We start from the raw sequence: 11,337 nt of genomic DNA on the forward strand, positions 1-11,337 counted from the left end.
AACTTGGTAAATTTAGCAACTTAATTTAAGGAACTGTTGGAGAAAAGTTTTTACAAAAATTATCTAAATTACTTGTTTAGCAAATCTTTTTGGAACTATTGGAGGTGCTCTAACGGCACACTCCAGTACTCCGCGACCGCGTCATTCGCCGCACGCGCCGCTGTGTCTCGCCCACCTCATCTCCCAGTAGTCCACGCGTTCCCACGCTGCCACTTGGGGCCCACCTGTCAATATCACGTCACCCACGCCCAGCATTCAGTTCCCACTTCCCACCCACCCTCCCCATCCCCAAAAGGCCAAAACCAAACCCGAGGCTGCGCCTGCGCTGCACAGCAGTTCCACACCTAAACCCCTCGCCGCCGGCGCCTCCGAATCCGGCGATGTCGTCGTCGCCGCCTCGCCGGCCGCAGCGCCGCGCGGCGTCGTCGCGGCCGGCGTCGTACGATGAGTCCCTCCTCGACGCCGAGCTGCAGGCCTACCTCGGCGACGCCGCCTCGCGCCGCGTGCGGCGGCTGCGCCGGCTCTCGGCGGAGGAGCGGCAGCGGGAGACGGAGACGGAGGCGCTCATCGCGCTCTCCCTGGGATTCCCCATAGACGAGCTGCTCCCCGAGGAGCGGCCCCTCCTGCCCGCCCACATCGCCGACGCGCCCAACGACTACATCGTCGTCCGCAACCACATCCTCGCCTCCTGGCGCGCAGACCCGGGGGCGCCGCTGCCGCTCGCGCGCGTCCTCGAGACGGTCAGCGCCACCTACGACCGCCTCGTCGCCGCCGCCCATGGGTACCTCGCCCGCGAGGGCCACATCAACTTCGGCGTCTCCGCCGCCTTCCCTGCCGCGCCGCCCCCGGACGCCGCCAGCCAGGGCGCGGCATCCGTCCTCGTCGTCGGCGCGGGGCTCGCGGGTCTTGCCGCCGCGCGCCAGCTCGTCCGCTTCGGTCTTCGAGTGCTCGTCCTCGAGGGCCGCGCGCGCCCCGGTGGCCGCGTCTACACGGCCCGGCTAGGTGAGGACAAGGCCGCCGTTGAGCTCGGCGGCAGCGTTATCACCGGTATCCACGCCAACCCGCTCGGCGTGCTCGCGCGGCAGCTTGCCCTTCCGCTGCATAAGGTGCGTGACCGCTGCCCGCTCTACTACCCGGACGGCCGGACCGTGGAGACCAGGCTGGATAGGAGCATCGATCTGGTGTTCAACACGCTTCTCGACCACGCCACCAGGCTCCGGGAGTCTCTCAATGAGGCTGCGGAGAGGATCTCGCTGGGGGAAGCTATAGACAAGCTCAGGAGGCTCTACCATGTGGCCAGGTCGGATGACGAGAGGATGTTATTGGATTGGCATTTTGCAAATCTGGAATTCTCCAATGCCGGTTGCCTATGGGAGCTTTCGCTCGCGCACTGGGATCAGGACGATCCTTATGAGATGGGGGGAGACCATTGTTTCTTAGCCGGAGGGAATTCCCGGCTCATACATGCATTGTGTGATGGGGTGCCGGTCTTGTATGAGAAGAATGTGACACGGATTGAGCATGGAGTGGACGGGGTTAGTGTCACAGTGGAAGAAGGGCAGATTTTTCAGGCTGATATGGTGCTATGTACCGTGCCCCTTGGGGTGCTCAAGAGTGGGAGCATAGTATTTGACCCAGAGTTGCCTGAAGAGAAGCTTGGGGCAATAAAGAGGTTGGGGTTTGGGTTGTTGAATAAGGTAGCCATGGTGTTTCCCAGTGTGTTTTGGGATGAAGATATTGACACATTTGGGTGTTTGAATAAGGAGAGCAGCAAGCGTGGAGAGTTCTTTCTCTTCTACAGCTACCACACTGTCTCTGGTGGTGCGGTTCTTGTCGCACTTGTTGCAGGAGAGGCTGCTTTAGAGTTTGAAAAGGTTGATCCTGTTGTTGCACTTCATCGAGTACTTGGCATTCTAAAAGGTAAAAATCTGGAACTAATAGTCCTTTGTATTTTTGTTAGTTTAATTTAATCACATTTAGAGACACCCATAATTACAAAAATGGAAACAAATTGCTTCCCAATGTAGTAAGTAAATGCTATCTACCTGTGTTGCTTGGTGGCTGGTGCATTGGAATTAGTAAGATGAATCCATACTTTGTATTAGCGTGGATAACTTAATGACTAATAAGTGTAAGTCACTAAACAATGTATCTTATAGTGTCATATGCTCACTGGATGGCTGAACATAGTATATACTTGTCTCTCACTCCATAATTAATTGAAGCAACATGTGCTGGTTTATGGTTAGGTTTAAATGATGCTACATCATATATTTGGAACTATTGAATTGTTCACACCATACATTACACAATACATGCTTCATAGTTATTATTGTGGCACTTCAGCTGATTTAAGTTGAGATTACTTATCAGTGAATTAGTTTTTGTGTTTACTGAATCATTTATCCCTATAAATTTTGGTATATTTTAACATTTCATAAATGATCATTAATGAACAATGGTCATAATGCTAGTTTGGATGAACGAGCTAGCATCTGATGCATGTGCATTACGCTATAAACTTTTCTGCTTATGATTAAGCATATACAATGGAGCTATTAGTACAAATGAAATTAGGGCCAGCAGAGTTTTTGACTAGGATTGGCAGAGCAAACTAATCAATGATCTTCTGAGCATATGCTTAGAAATTTTTGGGTCAACCACTCTTTGTGATTTGAAAGCAATAAGACTACCTTAAAGTATTAGCGTGTCTGTAGTCTACTCCTGTAAACTACAGGATAATCTAAGGGCCTCTTTGGCACGGCTCCTTGGGTGGCTCCAGCTCGAGCTCATTGTGAAGCCCTACCAAACAGTAAAAAATTGCTTCTCGTCGAGAGCTCTCCAATTGCTGGAGCCGTTTTCTTGCTGGGAGCCAAGCACAAAAAACGTGGCTTCTACCGGCTCTTACATTTTACTCATACATCATTCGAAAGAAAAACACATGAGAAGCTGTTTTGTCAAACGAATTACAAAACGGCTCTGGCTCCTTTAGAGAAGCCAACTAGCCAAAGCCGAAACTGTTTTTAAAGGAGCCGGAGCCCTGACAAAAGGGGCCTAAATACTTCCTTTAACAAACTTGTGAAATACCTATAGTATTAAGGTCCTTGTTATGCATATGAATTGTAATTTTACCCTTTTAGTTATTGCTTGTATAATATAAAATGTGTGTTACGAATGGCTACTTTGATAAAGTGCTAGCTAGAGAGAAAAAAAGGGTTGACCCAGTGCCGGATACTTGAGCAGGGTCTAGGGAATGGATAAATTGAGGCAAACCTTCTACCCTCAAATGCGGAGAGGCTGCTCTGAACCCGTGACCTGGTGACTCGGTGAGATAGTTCTCACCACTGCGCCAATGCTCACCACTGCACCAATGCAAGAGAGAAAAAGGGGAAAAAAGCATAAATGTTGTTTAGGAATTAATTGCATATCTACCTTTTATAGATGAGACATATAGGGGGGGTCGAACATAGATAATTCTTTTGGAGTGTGAGTATAAACTTGAGGAGAGGAATATGTAAGAACTTAGGAACATATCACTATGGCATATTGCCTTGAATAATGTTCGACGGATGGTTTGATTGCACATATATATTGTTTATGATATTTTCTTTCATTAGTCATTTTGATAAACAACTAACATATTACTCTTGTTATGTTTAGGTATCTATGGCCCAAAAGGCGTTACTGTTCCTGATCCGGTTCAATCAGTTTGCACGAGATGGGGCAGTGATCCTTTTTGCTCAGGTTCATACTCGCACATCAGAGTTGGGTCTTCCGGTGCTGACTATGACATTCTTTCCGAGAGTGTGAATGACCGACTCTTCTTCGCTGGAGAAGCCACGAACCGCGCGTACCCTGCAACCATGCACGGGGCCCTATTGAGCGGGTTAAGAGAAGCTTCCAAAATCTATCGTGCCTCAGATAGCTTAGTGAATTATGACCAGAAGAAGAATTCACTGCCAAAGAGCCTCAAACCACCAGATGGTGCCCTTCTAGATCTCTTCTTGGAGCCGGACCTAGCATTCGGGAGATTCTCGTTCGTGTTCTCCTCACTGACACCCGATGATCCAGCGGCTCCAGGGTTACTTCGGGTTTCGCTCGACAAGCGTTTCCTTCTGCAGCCCAATTATAATTCAGAGCTAAAGGGCGACCAAAAGGATCACAGCCACAGCCACGCATCTGGGGCCTTCCATCTGTACGCCGCTGTCTCTCGGGAGCAGGCAGATCGGCTACGAAGGTCAAGCGAAGATGACAGAACTAGGTTAGGAGTATTATGCAAGGATCGTACTGTAAAGCTAATGGGTTACGATAGTACTTGCGACGTAGGTAGCGATCTGATCTCGAGCATCTTGGGTGCGCGGAAAGCCAGGAAACTGCTGCAGCACCCAAAGAACTCCAAGATCCCGCGTTGATGTGTACCCGGTTCCTCTCTTTTTTTCTTCTTTGTAGAACAGAATGCATTCTTTTGTTATGTACACAAGGTACGAAGGGCCGGCCGCCGGCTGGTGGAGCTCAGATTTTGCTGTGGCGTGTACAGGCTACGAACTGTGACGCTTCGGCAGGAACGTAACTGAGATCCTCCATGTTCTGGTCCTCACTTGTAAAAATTGCCGTTCATGTGACTTCAGACTTCAGTTGATTAGATATTGTTCTGTGGATTTAACTGCAGGCACCATTGTGATCTTGCTCTATCTATCTTTCGCCTGAGTATGGTTGGAAATCTGAATGTGAATTCAATTTTAGACTAGCACAACCTGCAGCTCCGATGTTCCATACTTCCATTTGGGCCCACCTGTACATTTGCAGTGTTATGTTTTGATATCCAGTGTTTTGTCTTAAAAAAAGTTCACAGGTACAACAACAAGGGTTTCAATAGTGTCATAATTCTTGGGGCTTGGTGCTTATGGCTCACTCGTAATAAGATTGTTTTTTATGGAGTGAACACTTCCATTAGCTCGGTTAAAAGGTTGTTTTTAGACGAGTTGATCAGTTAGGGTAAGACGGGAGCTAAGCATATATACAGTCTTGGGCTTATTGTCACCTTAAGGGCCCGTTCGTTTGTCCAGGATTAGACCAGGATTCATTCCAACTTATCAAAATTTACATAAATTAGAGAAACAATCCGACCGGGAACCGTTTCAGGCCTTCAATCCTTAAAAAACGAACAGGCCCTAAATAGAGTCTAGTCGGGCCTGTCAGCTCCCTCCTTTGCTTTGTTTCGCCTTATTGGGTGTTGGAGGGTAGGCATGGGTGTTAGGTCTTGGTGATCAGGTCTAGTGTTTTTTTTCTGCCCTACAAAGCGTTGTATTTTGGTCCACTTTAGACATTTTATGTCTTAATATAATGATATGCACGTCCTGCCTGTTCGAGACAAAAAAATATCTAGGGTACGGTTAGCAATTTTTCTCATTACCCTTTTCCACATATCCTTGTGGCTATAAAACTCACACCTTCAACAATTTCTCCATTCAGTAAAGCTAACTCTTTAAACATCCAAGTGGTGCACTTGCCATCCTTTTATTAGCTGCTAATAACAGCCTGAAATCCTGAATCTATCAAGACGAGACCTGTTATTGGAGAAAAAAACAACTTCTTCAAAGTCTATGCCTTTGCAACAAGCTAGCCCGTCCTTGTGCTTTACATTTCACAACCTAGCCTTGAGCAAGAATGCATGCGAGTAGCGCTAGGCAAAAAATCCGTAACCTAAAACCCGAACCCAGAATACCTGAACCCGAAATACTTGAAACCCAAATTTTGTTCGAGAATTTCGGGTAACAACCTGCAAAACCTGAATTTATTTCAGACAATTCGGGTAACACAATCAGTACCTGAAATACCCGAACTTTCATGTGTCATATACTCATGTCATGCTTAATTATTAATTTGTACATTTATAATTATGTGTAGTGTGTATGACTTGTGATTGTAGATTCCTTGCGTTTTTTATGTACATGTATATCATTTTTATACTATTTTAATAGGGTGTGTGTTTTTATGAAACCGACGACACAATAATTTGGATATTTCGGCAATACCTAAACCCGAACCTAAAATTCTGACTACCTGAATTTTCGGGTATTGTAAAACTGGTTGTAATTTTAAGTATCGATTCTTGAAACCCAAAATTTTAAATACCGGAATTACTCAACCCGTACGCCCGAACGCTCACCCATGCGAGGGTTCCAATTTTGGCGCGCGTGTTTCATCGCCTCCACTCGCTCCGGTGTCTTCTCCTTCTATCCTTCAACGCCCGCGCCAGCGCCACGATGTGTGAATGTGTCCTTTCTCATCGTCATATATGCTGAGATGCTAATTTTTAAGAAAAAAAATTCAAAGGAAAAAATGCAATTGGTTCGCGTTTATCTAACTTGAAGGTATACGGTTGTTCTTGTTTACTGTTTAGTTTGGAAGGATCGAGGAAAACAGGAATGGTTTTGTTTTTAACAGCGTGTTAGCCAACCAATAGCTAGCTACTCGTGATCGGAAATCTCTGGCCGCCATAAACCGCACATCGCCGTGGGTGGGAACCCTTGTTGCATCACTACCGGTAATAGGTTTCCCTTGAAGTTCGCTGTCGACCGTGTTTCCTGTAGAGCTATCGCATGGGGATCGAGAGCATTGGAGTGCCGGGGCGCGGTCTCCGGAGAACGCGCCACCGCGGGGGTTGCCCGCCGCCGCGACTGGTCCTCGGGTAGGGGAAGACGACTGTGGGACGTTGCAGCGGCTCGGACTAGTTAGTGGTGTCCTTAACTGTTGATACCGGTTACGGATAATAGGGCGGGGAGCGTCCGATCGAGATCGAACGATCGGTACTTACATCAGAATTCATTAAATGGTAGATCTTGGATCTGAGGGCCCAGAATGAATACTGGTTCATTTTAAACGGACTTCTAATCCTACCCATTGCGAGAAGATCAAACAGTCGAGATTCACCCGTACCCCTTCAGCCTGGAGATCTTTCTAAAGAGCCCCTCTATTTTACTAATATTAACCCGCCATCCACGCTTATGCACAGATCATCACAACCAGGTCCAAAACTTTACAGAATGAACCCCGACTTTCAGAATTTCATACTCGTAGTCCTCTGGTCTCGGTTTACTGGCAGAAATTAATTTTTAATATAAAAATAAATCCTAGAACTTGTTTAATTCATAGAAATTTTATTTTAACTCCTTTTTAATCCATTCCAGTTGCATTAATTTTGTTTCAATATTTTTTATCATCTCATAACTCTGTTTAGTCATGAAACCTAGATCAAAATTATCCACTTGATTTATTCTATACTAGGCACTTAATAACTTTGGAAAATCATAACTCGAAAATCGTAACTCCGAATTTAGTGATTATTGTTTCTACGATCTCCTTACGATGTGTAGAATATTATCATGCATTTCGTTCTGCTGTTAGTGTGATGTTAATTTCTGCTATACTATGCTTGTTTGTATTGTTGCGAGTAGACGAGCAAGCCACTGAGGACCAAGGTGTTCAGTAGGTGGAGACTGCTGAGCAGGAGCTCGTTGAAGGCAAGTTGTCCCCTTGATCACTTCTATTTACCCAATAATATTCTTATTAATCATTATGATCTGCATAAGTTAATTTTGATAGGACCCAATAGGTTACCCTAGTTTGACTATCTTTATACCTTGTTTACCACCGAACTTTTGGGTATGTGGTTTTGGGTATTGAGATACACATTTTTCATGATCATATTTTATTATCAGTTTGTTATTTACTGTTCATGATAAGATCATTATGTTAATTGGAACATGGAGCGACCACTCGGAAAAACAGTGCAACCATAAGAGTGGTATGGGACGCCCTTGGCTGACTTATTAGGAAAGCTAGTGGATGACTACCTTACCCGAAAGGGGCAATGGCAGTAGGGGAGTGGTCGGTGTAGGGAGGTCCTCGGGTTAATTTTGCTACGATGGCGGTCAGGCGAGGGATCCCTGCATTGGGGTTTCCTAGAAACTGTAGCGGATTTTCTGAAGCTAGTGGAACTTTATAAAGGCCTCATAGTGTTACCCTGCCTCGCTTCCTTGGTAGAGGTGTATGGAATTCATGACCCCTTGGCAGATGGGTAACGCGACTTGTGGGTAAAGATGTGCAACCTCTGCAGAGTGTAAAACTGGTATATCAGTCGTGATCACGGTCATGAGCGGCTCGGACCCTCACATGAGTAACTTATAGAATTAAATTTAATTGGTCATTTGCATCGCATTATGGTTTATTATTAATTTTGATATATTATTACTCTGGTTTGGTATTTACTTACATTTAGTAACTGCTAGTGAAATTTGACCAACTTATTAAAAGTAATGCTCAACTTTAACCATTATTTGTTGATCGGCCTTACACTTCATATGAGCTCCCACCTTTAGTGAGTTCATACACATTATTCCCCACAACTTGTTGAGCTATGATATTTTGTGAGCTCACTCTTGCGATATATAAACCCCCCACAGGTGAAGAGCAGGTGGTCCAAGAGGAACCCTACAACGAGGAATATGAGCTTATCTAGGTGGCGTCTCCCAGCCAACTTGATGGCGCCAAGGAATAATTATTTAGTTCTTTTTATTGTTATCATTTATTTCTATAAGACTTCCGCTATATAATAATGATACTTGTGACATTTATCTCTATATACTTTGTCATTATATGTGATGTTCTTCTTTGGCACACATATGAGACACTGAAAGTCGCCTAGAGGGGGGGGGGGTGAATAGGGCGAAACTGAAATTCTCAAAAATAATTACAACTACAAGCCGGGTTAGCGTTAGAAATATAATAGAGTCCGAGAGAGAGGGTGCAAAACAAATCGCAAGCAAATAATGAAGTGAGACACGTGGATTTGTTTTACCGAGGTTCGGTTCTCGCAAACCTACTCCCCGTTGAGGAGGCCACAAAGGCCGGGTCTCTTTCAACCCTTCCCTCTCTCAAACGGTCCCTCGGATCGAGTGAGCTTCTCTTCTCAAATCACTTGGGAATCAAAACTTCCCGCAAGGACCACCACACACTTGGTGTCTCTTGCCTCAATTACAAGTGAGTGTTTGATCACAAGAAAGAATGTCAAAGAAAAGAAGCGATCCAAGTGCAAGAGCTCAAATGAACACTACAAATCACTCTCACTAGTCACTAAGGCTTTGTGTGGAGTTGGGAGAGGATTTGATCTCTTTTGGTGTGCTTTGCAATGAATGCTAGCTCTTGTATAGTGGTTGGAAGCTGGAAAACTTGGATGCCATGAATGGTGGGTGGTTGGGGTATTTATAGCCCCAACCACCAAACTAGCCGTTTGGTGAGGCTGTATGTTCGATGGCGCACCGGATAGTCCGGTGCACACCAGACATGTCCGGTGCGACAGCCACGTCACCATGGCCGTTGGGATTCGACCGTTGGAGCTCTGTCTTCTGGGTCCACCTGGATGTCCGGTGGCGCACCAGACATGTACTGTAGAGTGTCCGGTGCGCCAGCATGGGCGTGCCTGACCTCTGCGCGCGCAGCGCGCGCATTTAATGCGTTGCAGGTAGCCGTTGGCGTCGAAATAGCCGTTGCCCCGCTGTTACACCGGACAGTCCGGTGTACACCGGACAGTCCGGTGAATTATAGCGGAGCGGCTGGAGTGAAATCCCGAGGCTGGCGAGTTCCGAAGGCCGCACTTCCTTGGAGCACCGGACAGTCCGGTGAATTATAGCGGAGTCGCCTCTGGAATTTCCGAAGGTGACGAGTTTGAAGTCAGAGTCCTCTGGCGCACCGGACAGTCCGGTGCGCCAGACCAGAGGTGCCTTCGGTTGTCCCTTGCTCCTTTGTTGAACTCAATACTTGGTCTTTTTATTGGCTAAGTGTGAACCTTGAGCACCTGTATAACTTATACACTAGAGCAAACTAGTTAGTCCAAATATTTGTGTTGGGCAATTCAACCACCAAAATTAATTAGGTACTAGGTGTAAGCCTAATTCCCTTTCAATCTCCCCCTTTTTGGTGATTGATGCCAACACAAACCAAAGCAAATATAAAAGTGCATAATTGAACTAGTTTGCATAATGTAAGTGCAAAGGTTGCTTGGAGTTGAGCCAATATAAATATTTACAAGATATGCATGGATTGTTTCTTTATTTTTAACATATTGGACCATGCTTGCACCACATGTTTTGTTTTTGCAAATTTTTGTAAAACCTTTTCAAAGTCCTTTTGCAAATAGTCAAAGGTAAATGAATAAGATTTTGCGAAGCATTTTTTCAAGATTTGAAAATTTCTCCCCTTGTTTCAAATGCTTTTCCTTTGACTAAACAAAACTCCCCCTAAATGAGATCCTCCTCTTAGTGTTCAAGAGGGTTTTGATATATCATTTTTGAAATACTACTTCCTCCCCCTTTTGAACATAATACCAATTTGAAATTGATCAATTGAAAAACTCCAATTTTAAAAATTAGGTGGTGGTGCGGTCCTTTTGCTTTGGGCTCATATTTTCTCCCCCTTTGGCATGAATCGCCAAAAACGGAATCATTAGAGCCCTTTCCTAACTATTTTCTCCCCTTTGGCAAATAAAACATATGAGTAAGGATTATACCAAAGAGGGAGAGTGATGCGGAGCGACGGCGAAGGATGAGTAGTGGAGTGGAGTGGAAGCCTTTGTCTTCGCCGAAGACCCCAATTCCCTTTCAATATACCTATGACTTGGTTTGAAATAGACTTGAAAAACACATTAGTCATAGCATATATAAAAGAGACATGATCAAAGGTATACTCATGAGCTATGTGTGCAAATTAGCAAAAGAAATTTCTCGAATCAAGAATATTGAGCTCATGCCTAAGTTTGGTAAAAGTTTGTTCATCAAGAGGCTTGGTAAAGATATCGGCTAATTGATCTTTAGTGTTAATGTATGCAATCTCGATATCCCCCTTTTGTTGGTGATCCCTAAGAAAATGATACCGAATGGCTATGTGTTTAGTGCGGCTATGCTCAACGGGATTATCCGCCATGCGGATTGCACTCTCATTATCACATAGAAGAGGAACTTTGGTTAATTTGTAACCATAGTCCCGCAGGGTTTGCCTCATCCAAAGTAATTGCGCGCAACAATGGCCTGCGGCAATATACTTAGCTTCGGCGGTAGAAAGAGCGACCGAATTTTGCTTCTTTGAAGCCCAAGACACCAGGGATCTTCCCAAGAACTGGCAAGTCCCCGATGTGCTCTTTCTATTAATCTTACACCCCGCCCAATCAGCATCCGAATAACCAATCAAATCAAATGTGGATCCCCGAGGGTACCAAAGCCCAAACTTAGGAGTATAAGCCAAATATCTCAAGATTCGTTTCACGGCCGTAAGGTGTGATTC

The 11,337-nt window shown here is 45.4% G+C and overlaps 1 protein-coding gene across 1 annotated transcript; it reads left to right on the forward strand.

Moving 5' to 3' along the window:
* The first annotated feature begins 246 nt into the window (after window positions 1-246).
* Window positions 247-4,689, forward strand: LOC103641305 (lysine-specific histone demethylase 1 homolog 2). Its single transcript, XM_008664660.3, has 2 exons — window positions 247-1,920; window positions 3,661-4,689. The coding sequence occupies exons 1-2, from the start codon at window positions 381-383 to the stop codon at window positions 4,410-4,412; spliced, it is 2,292 nt and encodes a 763-aa protein (XP_008662882.1). The 5' UTR covers window positions 247-380; the 3' UTR covers window positions 4,413-4,689.
* Window positions 4,690-11,337: the final 6,648 nt, after the last annotated feature.

The sequence above is a fragment of the Zea mays genome, chromosome 10 (genome assembly GCF_902167145.1).
Source record: "Zea mays cultivar B73 chromosome 10, Zm-B73-REFERENCE-NAM-5.0, whole genome shotgun sequence".
In the NCBI taxonomy this organism is placed as follows: Eukaryota; Viridiplantae; Streptophyta; class Magnoliopsida; order Poales; family Poaceae; genus Zea; species Zea mays.

What these genes read in the sequence shown, in the direction of transcription:
- LOC103641305 (XM_008664660.3), top strand. Translation starts at nt 381, where the DNA reads ATGTCGTCGTCGCCGCCTCGCCGGCCGCAGCGCCGCGCGGCGTCGTCG. An exon ending in AGTACTTGGCATTCTAAAAG is followed by an intron (nt 1,921 to 3,660) that starts GTAAAAATCTGG and finishes TGTTATGTTTAG; the next exon opens with GTATCTATGGCCCAAAAGGC.